We start from the raw sequence: 20,612 nt of genomic DNA, 5'->3' as shown, positions 1-20,612 counted from the left end.
TGCATGGTCGAAAACAAAACGCAAAACCGCTAGAAGGCGTCAAAGTTTATGTTCTTATATGAGGCAAAAACACACAAAGAACGATGAAGTTAAGTTATAAAAGCAAAATTAATGGCATGTGATTACAACAAGTGTTCAAAACAGTGGCCGGCAGCGGCTATGCACGCAGTACAACGGCGAAGAAAACATTCTGAAACACACCAGGCATATCAAGAACTTTCCCTGCAGCGGCCGACAGCTTGGCGACAAGTAACGCAGCGCAGTAACTCGCAACAAGAATGGAGTTTTCACGTTTGCATCAAACAACTTTACAAATGCTCCAGCAGATAAGTTTTGTTTTCGACCATGCATTCTTTGATAGAAATTGTTTGCTTGGGTGTGTACTATCACTTCCTAAAATTTTACCCATATTTTGAGAATCACCCTGTATATATTTATATATCTTGTTCAAATTTTCAATCGTTAATAAAATACTTTTTATTCATACACTCAAGTACAAATACAATTGTAGTGGATGGGCACTTGATGTTAATACAGTTTTTTATTTCAAATATTAATTCATTCATTAAATTTAATTCATTTATTTCAGTTTCATATGGGAGAACATATTGTAATTATTGAATAAAAAGTAACTAAAATAAAAAAAATTTCTTCGTTGCCCTCATTAGGAATTGACTTTAAAAAAATATTTACTTTAGATTACTTGTTTAATATACGATTTTAGCTTGTTCATTCTTCCCGCCTTTTTCTCTCATGGGTCGCAGGAAAAAAAGCTTGGAATCGGAGGAATTTGCCTCCGAAACAGAGTCCAAAGATCTATTCATTTCGAAGTCAAGTCGGAAATGTTATCTCTAGCACTGCGTACCCGTTAATTTGAAATTATATATATATATATATATATATAATTTCAAATTAACGGGTACGCAGTGCTAGAGATAACATTTCCGACTTGACTTCGAAATGAATAGATCTTTGGACTCTGTTTCGGAGGCAAATTCCTCCGATTCCAAGCTTTTTTTCCTGCGACCCATGAGAGAAAAAGGCGGGAAGAATGAACAAGCTAAAATCGTATATTAAACAAGTAATCTAAAGTAAATATTTTTTTAAAGTCAATTCCTAATGAGGGCAACGAAGAAATTTTTTTTATTTTAGTTACTTTTTATTCAATAATTACAATATGTTCTCCCATATGAAACTGAAATAAATGAATTAAATTTAATGAATGAATTAATATTTGAAATAAAAAACTGTATTAACATCAAGTGCCCATCCACTACAATTGTATTTGTACTTGAGTGTATGAATAAAAAGTATTTTATTAACGATTGAAAATTTGAACAAGATATATAAATATATACAGGGTGATTCTCAAAATATGGGTAAAATTTTAGGAAGTGATAGTACACACCCAAGCAAACAATTTCTATCAAAGAATGCATGGTCGAAAACAAAACGCAAAGGTGCTGGAGCATTTGTAAAGTTGTTTGATGCACACGTGAAAACTCCATTCCTGTTGCGAGTTACTGCGCTGCGTTACTTGTCGCCAAGCTGTCGGCCGCTGCAGGGGAAGTTCTTGATATGCCTGGTGTGTTTCAGAATGTTTTCTTCGCCGTTGTACTGCGTGCATAGCCGCTGCCGGCCATTGTTTTGAACACTTGTTGTAATCACATGCCATTAATTTTGCTTTTATAACTTAACTTCATCGTTCTTTGTGTGTTTTTGCCTCATATAAGAACATAAACTTTGACGCCCTCTAGCGGTTTTGCGTTTTCTTTTCGACCATGTTGAAAAATTGTTTCCCTGGGTGTGTACTATCACTTCCTAAAATTTTGCCCATCTTTTTAGAATCACCCTGTATAGTGAGAGTGTGAATTAGTAGTAGGAAACAAATAGTAAGAGCAGGTGCGTGGTACAACAGACAACTATAAAAGTATAAATTGGGTAACGTGGACCCCACGTGATACCACGTCAGGTTCTTTATTGAATTTATCTGACACAGCGAATAGAAAATAGTTAAATATTTAATTGGGTATAATATGAAAAAAACACAACTACTTCCACTTCGAAAATTTTACTAGGAATAACATTTACCTTTTTGTTTAATTAATAAGCTGAGTTTTAAATATGTCTACTAAATTCATAAACTTAGATAAAATGACAAAATAAATTATTTCAAAAGGAACTAGATCAATACAATTCCAACCTGCCGAGTAACGACTTATAACAACACACTTCATTTAATGTTTACAGAATCAGGTTCGCAGAATCAGGTTAATCAGGTTCGCAGAAAATGCTGTTTACTAGTTAAATTTAGTAGGAATGACAGGACCTGTGACGTAGGCTATGGCATACCCAATTGTGCGAAATAACGTTTTTTTTTTATTCAAATAGCTTCATTAGCTATTTGAATTAATAAGCTATTTGAAGCTAATTCATAAGCTATACATTATCACTGACGTTATTTTAAAAATCGGTGAAAAACTGATTTGCTTGTAATAAAATTGAAAACAATGACAAACGCTTAACCCATCAGAAAATTCCATTTCATTTTTCGCTCATCCCTATTTAATGAGTGAATTAATATTTATAAAAACTGTATTGACCTCAAGTTTTATCCACTACAAGTTCAAAAAAAAGTGTATTTGAATTCAAATGGATGAATAAAAAAGTATTTTACGAACGATAGAAAATGTGAACAAGATATATAGGGAGAGTGTGAACTAATAAGTAGGAATTGAAAAACTTATGAATGATGAGAGAACGACATTAAATAAAAGTTTAAATACTTAATAATTCTGAAACAGTTTTATCCTTCAATGTTAGAACACTTAGGCAATGTTTTAACAGAGAACCGAATCTCCATGAAAGTTTTAACCTTTTCAGGACCCGCGCTTCTGAAAGCCCACCTCCTCAAGTCAAAATTCTTGATGGTTTCATCAAAACATTTTGATAGTTCATGCAGTGAGATTCATGATGACCAGAGCCGGATTATACCTTACGTAGGACCTAGGCATAGCCGTTTTTGGGCCCTCCCCTCCTTCCCCCACTCCTCCCCTCTTTTCAAAATATATGCTGAAATTTTCTTGCATATTTTTTTTTACACTTTTATTAATATGGATTTTAGTTTACGAATTTGTTTATCGAACTTTATCTGCAATACCGACAAGTGTAATGCATAAAGTAAGAAAAAAAAGAAAGGTACTCCTAACATTAAAGAGAAAAAAAAATGGTAGAAATATAACATTTAAAAGAATAAAAAAATTTACACGTTTAGACAAGAAAAACAAGTTTAAAAAATACAAAATTGTCATATTTATTTTTTAAAAATAATTACAATTCCTAAATTAACTTATATAAACAAAACCAATGATTAAATAACGCAATATATTTCATACCTAATTAAACGGGGGGGAAACAATAAAATAAAAGGAAAACTTATTAATCTAAATCAAAACACTTGAAAATTATCGAACCGAAACGATAGTTAAAAAAGGCACTAGCATAAATATTAAAACCCGGAACAAGGCAAGATCAACGGAATTTTTAAAAAAAAAACCTAATGATTAAATTTATGAATAAAAAGAATTTATTGAGTGCGAAATTTATCGTGAAAAGAAAAAAAAATCAAACGCAGTGGAATCAGAAAAACAAAACTGTTTTTCTGATTCCACTACGTTTGATTTTTTTTTTAAATTTTTTTCTCCCAAGTTTTTCGTAGGCCCCTGAATTTCGTAGGCCCTAGGCACGTGCCTAGTGTGCCTATAGGTTAATCCGGCCCTAATGATGACCCAACATCATTTGATGGTCACCCTCATCCAACATTTTCCATCAGATGATGAAACATCAAGAGAAGTTGTTACTTTAAAAAAAATCCATCAAGATTAGTTTGATTCTCATGGACCAACAATCCATGATGAATCATGATGGTTCCAACTATATATTTCCATGTTGGTTTGATGGGGATTCTTGTTGGTTCTCAGATCTTTACCATCTACTTTTTTTAAGTTGGATCATCATAAATCAGTGCGAATTCCTACATTGGGATGATGGTTGTTCATGATAGTTCCAACATTTGATTTCTAAGAAGCTATGATGGAAATTTCTGATGGTCCAGCATGAACTAACCATCAAAACAAGTTGCTATTATCATGTTGGACCATCAGAAATCACTCCGAGTTCCTACATGGGGGTGATGGTTACTTATTTTGGTTACCATCACAAAATATAATGGTTCATGATGGCATTATTGATGATTAGCATCAAGATTATGTTGGTCCATCAGTGAAAAACTATCAAATAATTTTGACCTTCGATGTACCTATTGTTACGAGAAAATAGTATTCAGATTATGTCTGTGTCTTCTTGGGCCAGTGGAGTCAGAAAGGCCCGTTTTATATAGTATAACATAGCTGTGAATGGAAAATCACGTCTTTGTATGTGATCATGGTCCTGAAAGGGTTGAGTTATATAGAATACCGTGATCATCAGCAACATATTTGCTTACAAAATATCGCTAGACGAAGAAAAAAAACCCACAGTGCTATAAAGTGAATGCTGTTACGTTAAAAAGGTTTTTGGTGCAAGTTCGTTTTCCCAGAAAAATCGAAATACAGCACGCTTATTTTTTTTCTCTATATTTCAATCATAAAGCATTTACTCCATTTATATAGAAATAATGTCGAATCGAGATTTCGTCCTTACCAGATTATATCGAATCAATATTATATCCTGTCGAGATGATGTCCTCACCAGTTTTCAACCACATAGATTTGAAACAAATAGAGTTTTAGTTTTCTAAAAACTTGCGTCTAATTGAGATTTCGTCATCCTTAGATAATGTCGAATCGAGATTTCGTCTTGACGAGATAATATCGAATCAATATTAGATCCTGTCGAGATGATGTCCTCAATTATTATTCGACAGTTAATAACACCCTATTTTTGCAAAGTTTTAAGACTTTGCGATAATATTATTTTTAAATACGATAATATTATGAATCTTGAAGTTGAATCACACACTTAAATAATCACTTATCAATGCGCTTTCTTTTTACCGATTTAATCGTAAATCTGACGGATTTTTTCTAGCTATTTCTACGCTTTTCCACGTGATTACGAAGTCCCGTATTTTTACGTTGATATTATTACGACACTTGAGTTTCAAATCGCACATTTAAGTAATCAAATTTTGTCGCACTTTGCGAATCCCGAGTTATTTTTCGGCTGTAGAAACATTGTATTTTCATATAGTTTTGAAAACCTTAATATTTTGATACGATATTATGAATTTTAAAGTTGGATCTCGCCAATAAATAATCACTTTTTAACGTGTTTTTTGCTGATGTTATAGAATTTCGATGATTTTTTTTTAATTCTTTATTTTTCGTTTTGCAACGTGATTTTGAAAATGTCATAGTCTGAGATCGCCGGTCAGCTGAGCTTTGCCTTAAGTCTTGGGTTAACTGTTTTTTGGTCAGGTGTGCTAGATTATATAAAAAGTACTCTTTAGTACTTAACACTATTAAGGCTACAGTGGACTCCTAAAATCATAAAAATCGCTTGAAAAATCGATTTTCTAATTTTGACCAGTTTATATTAATTAAATTATATAAAACAGCATATTAATTATCAAAATAAAAAAAATTTTTTGGTGCAGAAACTTGCTTTTTCTACTCTGTATGGAAATTAGTAGAAAAATGTGTCAATCTTTTCCTTACCATTTACAGAGAAATGTAAATAGTGTTGTGTTGAAATTAATAAATAATCTTTAAATTTAAGGAAAAATTCAGCGCAAGGAGCTTAATTAAACTTCAAAATAAATCGACAATTTTTTTAAATGTTTCATGTTATAGCATGAATTCTGTATCAAATTATTTTTATGTTCTCTCATTAAATATAAAGAATCCCTGCAAGTTACAGCAATGCAACATTATTTTTTGAGAAAAAAATTATTAAGAATTCCCTGTACCCTTAAAAAAAGAAAATATCTGCGAAGTGGTTAGTTACAGAAGCGAGAATAGAGTAAAGCCCCAAATATTCCAAAATAAAAAAAAATTTTTAAAAATATAAAAATAATAAAAAAAAAACTGCTTGTAAAAATTTGAAATAAATGGGATCTCAATCAAATCGCAAAATTATTGGCTCATTTCAAAAATAGCGTGGCACCTTTTTTGTCATTTTTATTATTCCATGTACTTTTTGTTTAGTGCGTCGATCTCAAATCATTATGTTAGAGAGGGGGGAGGGCTCTGTCGTGCCGCATGTCGATTAGTGGGGACAAGATGAGGCAACCGATCGCGTGATCATAGACCGCTAAGTGACCACTCGACAGAAATGGCAGCCTCGTATGCATTAATAAAGAGGGGTCACCTTACATATGTATACCCGATGCGGTCTTTTAACTTTCCATTTAGATACATTTTCTTTTTTTCTTTTCAACTTGAATTATGTTGTTGATTGTGATTATATCGCTGCAAAAAGCGGAAGAAAAACTATCTGAATTCAGATCTTATACCGAAAGTAGTTTTAAAAATGCAATCGTTTTCTTAATTTATTTTTTAATCGTTTTCTTAATTTATTTTTTAATCGTTTTCTTTATTTATTAATCATTTTCTTTATTTTTTAATCGTTTTCTTATTTTCTTTCAATTTTTTTTTTCAATTTTTTTTTTTTTTTTTTTTTTTTTTTTTTTTTGCGTTAAGTACAAATAACGTTTTTTTTTTTTCGGTCCTTACAGTTGTTTCTTTTTGGTCGTTTTTTCTGTAAAGAAGAATTCAGATCTTATACCGAAAGTCGTTTTATACAAATGTAATTGTTTTGTTTTCGGTTTCTTTAAAAATACGCTTTCTTTCTTTCTCTTTTTTTCGAAAAGAAAAAAAATTTTTTTTTTCTTTTATACTTGTCTAAAATCCCGTAGACCATTTCCTGCAACATCAAAATACGGTGCAAAACAACTCGATCTTTCGCCTCTAAGGAAAAGCTACAGCAAACTCTCGATATATCGAACTTCGATTTCTCGAAAACCTTGTTATATCAAAAAAATGCTTTTTGCCTTGGCATTATATATCCACCTAAAGTTAATTTAAATTTCTATATCGTGTCAATCTTAATGGTTCTAATATGCTAATCATTTAGTGCTAACTATTAATTAAGTTACAAATCGGGAAAACGTACTTTCTCTGGATATATATATATAGATATATATATATTTACATATTTGGATTCTTAATCTTCGAAGTAGCCGCAATCTGGGAAATATGATCCCCATAATTTGATCAGGAGATCAATTCTAAGTTCCGATTCCTTAATGTTTATTTCACTTTTTGCTTTTCTGGTCATATTTTTAAAGCTAATTAAGCAATTTAAAAAAAATTGCACCCACTCATAAAACTCATTTTCCCAACGATAATTTTTTGTAAGAAATAATTGTTAATAATTATTCATTATTATTTAAATTAATTGAGCATGAAGATTATTGAGCATGATAAATTATGAGGTATGAATTGTTTTACACCATATTAATCTAGATGTTTTTCTGTTGAAAACTCTAAACTTTCAACTGTTTTTCTTTAGTAGAAGCTGAAAAACATTAAAATTAATTATTTTTAAAAAAGTCATTTGGCGACAATGAAGAAATATTTAAATGTGTTCGATTAATATTAAAATGTGGTTAACTTACGAGAAGAACTTGACTAAGCTTGTGTGGCGTAAAATTTCATTCATATTTTTTTCGATAATAACCTATTGCTAATTTTTTTTTAATTATAAAATACGATGTTACTTTTTCGTCGTCTAAAAATTTATTTGCAATTAAGTAAAAAAATTGAATAAAACATATATTGAATAAAAAAACATTTTATTCAATGAATATATTATACATCTGGTTCATTTCTGTTAGAATATGATTATACATCAGATTGCGCTTATATTTAATATGATTTTATAGTTTCTTTTTTCAATAATTGATACAATTTCAATAATATACATACGTATGTATAGATTTGGAATAATATATTTATAAATTTCTGCAATATGTATTTTATAATTATTAATACGAATACGTAGTCAGTATTTTTAAGCGTCTTAAAATTTTTTAACATTTTACATATCATCCTCAATCTTAAAATAAATATTTTACCTGTCCGTGCCTGTTTCTCAGAACCATTTCACCAACTATTTAATTAAATTTCAACATTTTTAAAAATCTTATTCTTGTTTTTTCACTAATATACAAATCACTTTTTTTTAGTTCTTTAATTTAGGTTTTCCTTTAAAGTAAAGCTCCTTTATAAATTATTGTCAAGTTTTTGTTAAAATAAATTTTGGAATTGTTGCCTGCTTGATAAATAAAATCTTGTTATGAAATCGAAAACATTTTGCTGTTTAAAATTGTTTGGTGCAAAACAGCTGACTATTTACTAAGCATATTATTTTTTCGAAAAATGAAAATAGTTTTGTTTTGTTTCATGTGACTTAAACATAAATTATCTAAAATTGTGTTGATGTCACGTGTGATTCATGTCGTTCATAGATCTTTTCACGTGAATATACTAAACTATTTTGCTTAATTTTTATTGATACTGGGATATTTTCTTTAAAATAACACTCGTTGTAAGCAAATTGCAAATGTTTTTTAGACAGTTGATAAGATTCTAAAAACATTTTCTATGTTAAAATTACTCAGTGAAAAACGTCTGACTGACAGTAGTAAATTAGTACACCCTTTTCTCTAAGAGTGAACAAATATATTAATTATTTATTTACTTCATTGTTTAGTTTGTGATAGGTAAATGCACGTTAGTGCAACTCAAAACCCCACAACTTTTTGCTTTGATTTTTAAATGAACAAACTCGAATCGCAATTATATTTTGATTTTTCAAACTTGGGTAAACCAACCAGTGAAGGAACACTACCCAATGAAGGAACACTTCATATATATTGATTAAAAATAAGAATTTGAAAGTTTTTCTTTAGATTGATTGGTAACAATAGCTAACTGCCAAACAATAGTAAGTCATCTAGCAATGTTTTGGATTACCTGCTCAAATAGACTTCCCCGGAAAAATTTTTGAATTTGTTATTATCTCTGCAACACCTTGTTTCTTTGAAAAAATTATAATCTGAGAGTTTGTATTTATATGTTTGAAGTGGAATTAATTACATGTAATAGTTTTATTTTTCTCACTGTGAAAAAGAGAATTCAAAATATAGTTATTGAAGTTGCGTTTTATTTTTTACTGAGATAAGGGGGTGTTTATTCACTGAATCACCAAACGATGAAAACCCAGTGAAGTAACAAGTGTTCCTTTACTGATTTTTTTTCTAAGTTAATGAAAATAAAAGATAAACTTTAATTTTCTTGTACCTTTAATGATGTTCCGCATCAAAAGTATGTTAAAAATACGAAAAGCAACTTCTAACCAGTGAGGGAACAGGCATGTTCCTTTACTGGGCATAGATTTCCCAGTGAATGAACAGTATGTGTTAATATGTTGACACTTTAATTTTCAATTCATGATTACAAAAAAAAGTTAACATTTTCCAAGTATTTATATGTTATAATTTCAAGAATAGGCTTGTTTTTAAATATTTGTATGGCTTATAAATTCATAAAGAGCATTAAAAAATAACCAAAATTAAGTGTTCCTTCACTGGGTCTTCTTACTACTTGTTATTTGAACCTCCATAACTTTAAAACAATATTATGTAAGTTCTCTACAACTTTTTTACATAATTTGCAATTAGTAACAAATATGTTGACACTGTCATTTAACTAAAATCTCGAATTTTGAAATTAATGTGATTCTTTAAGAGGCAAGCGAAGCTTAAGTGTTCCTTCACTGGTTAGTTACCCCATATATTACTCAGATAATCTTAAGAAAGTTGCTCTTTTAAAGAAAGATGTTGAAAAAATTTACTTTTTTTAAAATTATTTTTCAACTTTAGCATGATTAGCCCCAAGACATTATTATAGCATAATTTGTTTTTAGGATAATGCCTTATTTTGTTAACCACTTCCTTCCTCACTCCCGTGAAAATGACCGGGTGAGGTTTCGCCCTCTATATCTTGCTCCCGTGATATTTCCAGGCTGGAGTGTTCTGATGTAACGTGCCAATAAGAATAAAACTAATTCCTTTCTTATCCGGAAAACATTTTATTTCTCCTTTTGCACACCAGATGGCAGTACCAGGATATTTTTAAGGGTATTATCAAAAGAGATGCAAACAAAAAGAGATGTAGGAAGGAAACTCGGTACTACTGTCCAGATTGTGACGTTGGCCTCGGTGTCACATGCTTTGAAATTTATCAGACAAGAAAAAATTAATAATCTTTATTTATATTATACGTAAGTTTAATAAAATTCTTTTTTAATGTTTAAAACACAAATTTTTTAAGATTTTCCTTCCTTGCTGGAAAACCAACATTAAGTCACTGTAATCCTGAATGTTGGCTTTTCCTAAATATTTAATTTCTTAAAATTTCAAGCAATTAAAAATAAATATATATATTGTTCATACACATTTTTTTATATAATTTACAGGGATAAAAGAAATAGGAACTCTTATAACTGTTTTTTTGAAAATTAACGCGCCAAATTAACGGATTGAAAATTAACCGATCTTTAAGGGGTTAAACAGCAAATACTAAAACTCGACATTTGTAAAAAGATTCTGCAACAGTACCAATTTTAGAGTCATCATCTGATTTGTAAAAAAATGCAATAAAAAATGAGCAATTTTCGGGCTTATTTTTATTAAAAAAAATACGTGATGCGAAGGTTAACATACTCTTTACAGAACCTGTGAAAACCAATTTCTCTTATATTTCTTCATACGAGGATAAGAATGATATTGCTCCAAGGAACCTACTCAATATTTTCGTTGTTTCCTGAATTGAAATATGTTTGGACAAAACATATTATTCCTTGAAAGCTAAAACGAGAAAAAATTTAACTATTATTATTTATCTAAGCTTATTCTATTTTAAATAAATAGAATAAGCTTAGTTAAATAGTGCTGGTGCTAGGGGACATTCTATTTTTACATTCGACTTTTGAAATTTCAATTGTAAACGGAATTTTTTTATGTCCTTAAAAAATGTTAAGATTTGCAGTGAAAAAAAATTGGACTACATTCATTTTTTTAGAAAGTAATGATTAATTATGTATTATTTTTTCAATCTAAGAACCTGTGCCTTTATCTTTTGTAAAACTTATTTTAATATCGAGAGAAGAAATGAAATATACTGTGTTGCTAAAGAATATTCCCAAGAAACACAATCGAAAAAATAAAAACTTCATTGACTTAAAAATAATAGATGATATTAAAAAATAGACATGTTTTGAGCCTCCAATATTTAAAGTCACAAGTCATTCACGTCCGGCGAGTCTTGAAAATGGGCGCTTATATTTGAGCTCTCGAAACGTGTCGACTTTTATTTCTCTCTTCATATTTCATTTTAATATTTTAACAGGATTCATGTGATTTTTAAAAAACGTTAGAGAACCGTAGTATAAATATTGTAACTTCAAATGCTATTTTTAACTTTAAAATTAAAATTTTGAGACCAGATATTTTGAGTTAATGAAATTTAATATTTCAACTTATAAGTTTTTGTGCCACCATTTCAGTATCTTAAAGACTTTACGAACTTAAAAAGAGAATATCGTATCAGATAACAATGAAATAATAGTAGCGGTATTGGTGATAAATGTAGCCTATCGTAATTGAAGAGCATGTGCTTTTTCCTAAATTTGCAAAAGTTATTTTCAGAATGTATCAAAACATCAAGATGCTATTTGCAAATGATTTTTATCCAAATGAAACCATCTAATCTAAATATTTGGCAACATGAAGAAATTTTTCAAACAATGAATCATCATACAATGTGCAACATATTACTTCAATATTTTATTCTTAAACATAACATATTTCAATGTTTTTAAAGTGCCACTTAACATTCAGCAATTTCTGGAGTTATGGAAAAAAGAAATATCGTAAATTATAAAAAAACCTTGTGAATGTGCATTAGAATTACAATACAATCTACATTTTATTTTTAAGGCATTTCTTTTTTGTTTCTCCAAACTTTCTTGCCTAGAAGACTCGATTAAAACTGTAAAAATGATTATCTCTAAAATTTTGTATATAGTTATAATAAGTTATGTAAATAAGACTTTAGTAAAAAATCCTTGTATAAATGAAGTAGAAGCAACATAAAAAAAATAACAAATAACGTCAGATAAAAAAATTCATGTATTCAAATTCTAAAAGTTTAAAAAATCATAAATAATTTATAAATCGATTCAAATTTTCTTCTCAAAGGAGATTAAATAGAAGAAGAAAAGATCTTAACTTTTTGGACATAAATCAGCTTGAAATTTGTCGATTGCCTAGAAACTTCGAGATATTTTCTATTAACTATTATTATCTAAACCTCTCCGAGCAATCACAGAACATTATTTTTTTTTATTTTGTAGTATTGAATTTAAGAATATTTTATTAATTATAATATATTAATTTAAGTATTTAAAATTAGAAGCGAATTAGAATAAGGTAAGACTAATACTATGTCTAGTATTAGTCTTACCTTAAAATATAAATTTGCGGCGGCGACTTTACGTGGCTCTTTTCTGGGCCTAATCAGACACCAAAACGTACTTCATTGTTCTTGGGAAATCGAATTATAAAATAATCAGATATTTAAAATTTGGCATCTCAGGAACAAATCTACCGATTTCGCACTGATTTTTCCGTGCATCGAGTCTAGATCTTATTAACGCTGCGCCACAGAGGCATTCTCATTGCGGACTTTAACGGACTCGAGAAGGATTTGCACCCATCAGAAGAAGGTGACAAATATGCTAATTACTTAGTCCAGACGATATTTTAAGTCACGAAACCAGACGTACTTTCTCTGAATAAACATGCGTCTTTTTTCGAGGGATTCTCTGATTCCTTCAAAAATAGGGGGTAGCCGTAATCTATGAAAAAGGGTCCCAATAGTTTGGTCAGAGGAGTGGTCAAAAATTTTTATTCCTTAATGTTAATTTTACTTTTTTCCTTGACTCGAGAATTTTTTAAGCGAATTGAAACATTTGTGCAAACAATTATAAAATTGGTATTAGATGCCCAGATCCGGACCATTACTTTGGCTACGTGGAGATTCACTATTTGGTATAAAGTCAACTGGAAGAAACTTAATGAAATTTATTTTTGTAGCTTGGAGTTTTCTTCTTCATCCAAACCCAACAATTTCACGCATTAAAAAAAAAGAAATTCTTCATTTCAGAAATGCAAAGCTACCAATGCGCAACCTACACCCTTGTGCAAATTAATTGAAACAAACTCAATAAATTCAGAAAACTAAGAGAAAATGCTATTTTATTTAAATTTACACAAACTCAAAACTTTTTAGTACATAATATGATCTCCACGACACTTTATTAACATTTGGACACGATTCGGCATGGATTCCACTAATTTTTTACAGTCATTTATAAAATTTGTGTCCTTGTACCACACATGAATTAACGCCGTGATTAGCTTCTCTATAGTTGTACAGTCCATATTTAATAGGCGATTCTTGCATATGGCCCAGAGATTCTCAATTGGGTTGATATCCGGAGAGTTCCCTGGCCATTCCAATGTCTCAATTTGATTCTTAGACATGAATTTCTTGACAATTTTGGACGTATGGCAAGGAGCTAAATCCTGTTGAAAAATCCCTGTTCTATCAGGGTATCGTTTCTTCAACTCTGGAACAACTTTTTTACCCAGAATAGTAATGTACTGCTCAGAACGCATCATACCGTCAATAGGCTGCAAAGGTCCAACCCCATTGTAACCGGAACAACCCCAAAACATCTTCTTTAAAAAACACGAAAAAAAAAGTTTGTTTCAATTAATTTGCACAAGGGTGTATTTTAAGAAATGCCAAACATGATTCAAACCAACCATTTCTTTATTATTTTATGAAAATGTAGCCTCCTATTTTAAAATGTTGCTACGACTAAAATTGCTACAATTGGTCGGTTCCTAAATTCTCTGACTGGGGATACCAGTTAGGGAATTTAGTAAGAATTTAGCCCAAACCAAAATTTTTGATGTTTTTTCATTGATGGAGCAACATAATCTTGATAGTAATCATCAATGATTCCATCATGAATCATTGTATTTTTTGATGGTAACCCACATAAGTAACCATTATGTAGGAATTCGAACTGATTATGAAGGTCCAACGTAAGAATAGCAACTTGTTTTGATGGTTTGTTCATGTTCAATCATCACAAATTTCCATCATAGTATCTTAGAAATCAAATGTTGAAACGATCATGAACAACCATCCTCTTAATGTAGGAATTCGAACTGATTCATAATGGTCCAACATAAAAATAACCAGATTGTTTTGATGGTATATTCCTGAGAAGCAACAAGAATTCCTATTAAACCATCCTGGAAACCATCAAGGACCCTCATGGATTGTTGGTCCATGAGAGTCAAACTTCTCTTGATGGTTAACCATTATATTATTAAAGTAACATTGTCCATCATTCCAAGCTGGCATATCAAAAACCATAATGGAAAATGTTGGATGATGGTGACCATCAAGTTATGTTGGACCATCATGAATCCCTCTGAAACTAACATAAGCCAACACAAAATTTCGATGGAACAGTGGCGTAACTACCACTACGAAAATCAAACATCAATTCACTGGTGTATAAGACATGCTAACTTGATTCAATCATGAGGTACCTTTTGATAGATGAAGGTTGGCATGATCGATAACTCCGCCCCCACAGAACCATCAAGAATTTTGACTTGGGGGTGATCATTGGAACCAAAAGATATTGATTGTTTATTTAATTTCTGAACAGAATGGGGAGATTCTTAAATCCGTTTTTATTTTTTCAGACTTTGAGGTCAGTGAATGGAACATTGATTCTCCTGGAGACGGACGAGACAACGACGGGCAACTACAAGTGTGAAGTGTCCGCAGATGCACCTTCCTTCCAGACTGTCTCAACGCATCGGAAACTTAGAGTAACAGGTCAGCATCATCACATTATTTCATTAAACAGGGTGTTTATAAAGTCCCGAACCCATTTTGATGTTTATTAACTAATGAAATAATAAAGATGGATTAAAGTTAATAACATAAATGGTTAGATAGACTCAAAAAGTTTCACGACCCATGTCAATGAGCTTCCACGTGTGCCCCCTTCATCACACGGTCACAAGTCGATAGTCAATTTCACGCCAGATAGCGGCAAGCATGCGGGCATCCACAGAGACTATTGCGGTTGTAATTATGGCTTTTAGGTCATCAATGTTCGACACGATCCTCCTGTAAACATTGTGCTTTATAAATCCCCAAAGAAAAAAGTTCCATGAATACCGTGAGACACAAAGGGATTCCCCAAAAGTTAATGTGTGGTGTGAACTAATGCACGACCGAGTCATTGGGCCTTTCTTTTTAACAGAAAAGACGGTCTCATCAATCGTATACTTAGACATGTTGGAAAACTTCGTATTTCCACAACTGGAAGAGCTTCAGCCACATGTCTTTTTGCAACAAGATGGTGCACCACCTCATTGGGGTGTCATCGTTCGTAGTTCTTTGAATAACAATTTTCCAGGAAGATGGATTGGGCGAGGAGGTCCAATTCATTGGCTACCCAGATCACCTGATGTAACGCCGCTGGACTTTTTTCTTGGGGATTTATAAAGGACAATGTTTAAAGGAGGATCGTGTCGAACATTAATGACCTAAAAGCCAGAATTACAACCGCAATAGCCTCTGTGGATGCCGACATGCTTGCCGCTACCTGGCGTGAAATTGACTATCGACTTAATATTCTCCGTGCGACGAAGGGGGCACGCGTGGAAGTTCATTGACAAGGGTCATGAAACTTTTTGAGTCTATCCAACCATTTATGTTATTAATTTTAATCTATCTTTATTATTTTATGAGTTATTAAATATCAAAATGGGTCCGGGAATTTATAAACACCCGGTATAACCCTCGTTAAACAGCCTACCCAATGTTTGGGTTTACTACTACTAATGTTCAACTATGAAGCCTTGTCATTTGGAACATAATCCAGAAGACAAGGTAACTTCCGGATCAAATATTGGGAATAATTTGCCTTCGCGGAGGACTTTATGATGGAACTAACCCGAATTTGCGTTGCATCGAAAGGATGACCATGAGACCCTCTCACGGTTAGTCTGACGGCAAGGGGACACTAACCCATTATCCGTCTACCACAGTGGACATTTCAGAGTTCATATCCTCCAGCCACCGCTAGGATTCGAACCCGATTCAACTCATTGGAAGGCGAACGCTCTATCCCCCGAGCCATCGTGGCTCAGAGCATCACATTAGAGAGATTTTGCATGACCTTTATATTACATAAAATTTTTCTGCCTTAGCAATTTTGTGATATGTAGGGAAATTTTCGCTCATGCGCTACAATGCTCCAATAGCATCTCGGAAAAAAGTAGCTTTATGCGTAATCTGCTATGTAACTGGAAAAAAAAGGGATTCCACGATAGATTTCGAGAAAAGCGACTCGGTAACTGTTTTCTTTTCCTCTCAAAATTGAAGTAGATAAAATATAGATTTTTGTAAGCAAAATTGTAATATTCAGCTTTTGCCAACTATCTAAATTTTGTTGTCACTTTTTCTATTGCATGTCAGAAATCTGCTTCAGGCAGCGAAGAAAATGTTGCAGATTTTCTGTCATAGGTGGCTGAGGTTGTGTAGGGTGGTAAACAACAAAATGTTTAGCTCACAAAATAAATTACAAAAGCAAGAGAAACGTAATGAATTAATATACCCAAAAAAGTTCCGTTTGTTTTAAAAATGTTTCATAATTGGACGATCATTCAGGCCGGAAAAAAATTTTCCTTAGTGACTTACTGTAAATAATTTATGGTTTATTAAAGTCATTTTAAATTATAATGGTAAAGACTTCATTTCATTGATGTTAGTACAGTGCCTGGCCAAACTATTAGACCCACTATAAAATTCTGTGTAAAATCTTATTTATCAGGTGATACTGTAAAGCTGTATTGTTTTTAGGAGACTGTTTGCACTTGGTTACGTCCCTGTATCAATGGGCTAAATTAGACGATATATAATACAGTTTCGACGAATTGGATAAATGAGATGATATATTATATAAATATAGATATTATATATCAGGTATTATATTAGTACTAGTGGGCTGCGCCGCCTGCTCGCTCACGCTCGCCAACCCCCGATAAATGCTATGCAATCTGATATGGTTTGCTTCGCTCACTACTAACTTAGGTACATAGCAAATGCACAAAATTCTAAGAATTCATAACAATCATTCAAATCCATATAAAAACTTGTTTTAAAAAAAAAATTACATCTTTTTAGTAAATACTAAGTCATTAAAATAAATTTGAATTCAAATAAATGACATGTAATTCGTTAAACTTATGAGAAATGTGCTATAGTATAAAATCTTAAGATAAAATTTCTAAAACTGATATCTCTTTAAANATTTGTTATTACACAAATGGTATTACACTATGAAGCATATGTAACAATTAAATTAAAATTCACAAAATAATAAACAATTATTAATAAAAAATTAACAATTAATGCTAAAAAAACAATTAATAACCATAAAAAATAAGGTAACAATAAATAACTAGCAAAAAAATTAACAGTCCTGCTTAAACTAACATCTTACAACCTAGTATAAGTTATTTGTCATCTAATCTGCAACAACAGAAGTCACACTGATGTTACTTTAAGTTGAATTACGCGTATAACTGAGACAGTGCAATTTTTTTTTTCAATGTAAATAAATAGTTTTGAGTTGATAGTATTTAGTATTAATATTTTCCCAATAATCACGAAGTCAAAATTATTTGACGGCACGTCTATGACCTCATCAAACAATTTTTTAGAAAAAATGGCACGTTGGTGTATAAAGGTTCGCCTCCCCTCTGCTATAGTATAATTCGTGATATAAATCAAAAATCGTCAAATAAATTCGTAATATATATAAATTCTTGAAAAAAAGCGCTTTCGACAAAATACTAAAATAGAGATCTATCGACGAAGACTACTCACTTCTGCCTAGCTTAATAGTACGCAGCTGCTGCTCTCTGGTTATTTCAGTTTCCGTTTTTAAAACCGCTATATGCTGAGCCACCTCTTCTAGATTTGACATGTGACATTTTTAGTGGCAATCATGGGTCGATTTGCCGTGTAAGAGAAATAGTAACGTAAACAAAACAAAGCAAACGTTGCCACCGGCGGAAAAGAAATACAGTCAAAATTTGGGAGCCACGTAAGAGAATTATATATATTAGATATTATAATAAGTAGTCCAAATATTAGACTCACTGTAATATTTCAATAATTGCATATTTTGCACACGAGTTTATCGGCAATACTTTTATACTTAAGCAAACATGTAATGGATGTTTAATTCAGGAGATTTTTCATATACTTCCTATCTGTATTTATTTTTAACGTATTGTATAACAATGTTAACCCATGATACACGGACGTAAGCAAGTACAAACAGTGTCGTAAAAACAATAAAGCTGTACAGTATCACCTGATATTTAAGATTTTACATCAAATCTTTCAGTGGGTCTAATCATTTGGCTGTATATTTATACTAGTATAAGAAGGTTTCATAACACCAATGGCCTTTCTAAGAATTACACAGTATTAAAAAAAATTAATTAAAGAATTCAGGAATGATATTCGATGTTCAGAATTCCATCTTTAGAGGAGAAACCGCTCCAAGCGTTGTTTATGTTCCCCTAACAGGTAAAAAATTCTTTTAAAACCCCAAAAGAGATGACTTGTTTTTACGATGAATAATGAAACGAAAATATTATTCCAACATCAGAATATTGACTTGAATCAAACATTCTTTTCTCTTCATTATTCGAATAAAAAATCTCATTTCCGGAAGAAAAAAAGCAAATTTGTTAAAAAAAAAATTCAATTTTCAACTTACCAGGATAATATTCCATTGTAGCATCATAGTAACTGATTTTATATTTCACAAAATAACCTAACTCTTATGCAGTCACTTCGACAACGTATTGACAAACACTATTTAAAAAAAAAAATTTAAATCAATTCCAACGTAGGTCAACGAAGAAAACGTACATTTGAGTTACTTTTTATTAAATAATTTTAAAAAATTCCTCGAAATTTAATTCTAAACCTAATCTAAAATGAATGAATTAAATTTAATTAATGAGTGTGAATTAATATAATTGTATTAATATCAAGTGTCTCACACAATGAGTTTAAAAAAATTTATTTGAACTTGTATAGATGAATGAAAAGAAGAATATTAATGATTGAAAATTTGAACAAGATAAATAAATATATTAGGGGAGTGTGAATTAATATTAGGAATGTTAAAAAAAGGAGCGTGTTATCAGGTATATCGTGAGTAGTATGCGTTGCGATATATCGACGGAAGTGACGTCATCGTGGAAAGTCAAGGGGTGCTTATTTCTGTCCGCCTGTAAACCGGCAGTTTCTAATTTCTGGACGCCTTTAAATCGGAAGTTGCCCATTTCTGCCCGTTTATAAACCGGAAGTTGCTTATTTCTGCCCGTTTGTAGTGTTGGTTTCGGTTTCTGTTTTTAGTTTAGTTTCGTTTTTTAAATATTATTTTCAAAGTATTGCCATCCTTAAAAACTAATATTAAAAATAATAAGTGTTGCCACCCTCAAAAAACTAATAAATTAAATAATAAACAGAAACCGAAACTAAAATCGACACTACATTCGAGCAGAAACAAGCAAGTGGGCAAAAATAACCACACGGGAAGAAATAAGCAACTTCCGGTTTATAGGCGGGCAGAAATAAACAACTACCGGTTTATAGGCGTGCAGAAATAAGCAACTTCTGGTTTAGAGGCGGGTAGAAATAAGCACCCCTTTACTTTCCATGATGACGTCACTTCCGTCGGCTATATCGCGGCGCATGCTACTATCGTTGTATCTAAAAGTATGAATTGGGTTACGTGGACCACCCGTGCTACCACGTAATGTTCTTTATTGAATTTATCTGACACAGTGAATATAAAATTATGAAATATTTAAATACGCGCAATAATCTTTTTTTTCTGTTTAAATAGAGCTATAAGTTAGAAATGATCACTGGTGTTATTTTAAAAATATGCGAAAAACTGATTTGCTTATACAGTCAAACCCCGCTATAGTGAACCTGGGATATAGTGCACTCGGATGTAGTGAACTTTTTTAGCGGTCCCGTCCGTATTCCTATTTAAATAATGTTATTTTTAACGCTTATAGTGAACAGCTTAGAACTTGGAAACTCGGTTATAGTGGACTCAAATTTCATTTCTTTAAATATCTTTTTCAGTCCTCCATCTTTAAACTTGTAGGTGTTGGGACTGAAAATGAATGCATTCCTATAAAATGTGTCATATTACTCTCCTTTATGCTTATCACTTTTAACTATACTGTAATAAATGTCAAACAGATCATTTATCTTATACTCCCCCCTCCCTGACAAGCCTCGCTTTATCTCTTTTCCCCAAGCTTGCTCTACAACTAGTTAACT

The 20,612-nt window shown here is 31.4% G+C and overlaps 1 protein-coding gene across 1 annotated transcript in view; it reads left to right on the top strand.

Annotated features, from left to right (window-relative positions):
* Positions 1–20,612, top strand: part of LOC122270512 (uncharacterized) — a 222,266-nt gene that overhangs the window by 172,391 nt on the left and 29,263 nt on the right. Inside the window, exon 3 of the mRNA XM_043048103.2 lies at positions 14,918–15,053. Coding sequence (XP_042904037.1) covers positions 14,918–15,053 — 136 coding nt within the window. The remainder of the gene's footprint in view (positions 1–14,917; positions 15,054–20,612) is intronic.

The sequence above is a fragment of the Parasteatoda tepidariorum genome, chromosome 5, assembly GCF_043381705.1.
Source record: "Parasteatoda tepidariorum isolate YZ-2023 chromosome 5, CAS_Ptep_4.0, whole genome shotgun sequence".
Lineage (NCBI taxonomy): Eukaryota > Metazoa > Arthropoda > Arachnida > Araneae > Theridiidae > Parasteatoda > Parasteatoda tepidariorum.
Note: the sequence above shows the minus strand (reverse complement) of the source record. Positions and strands in the feature narration are given on the sequence as shown.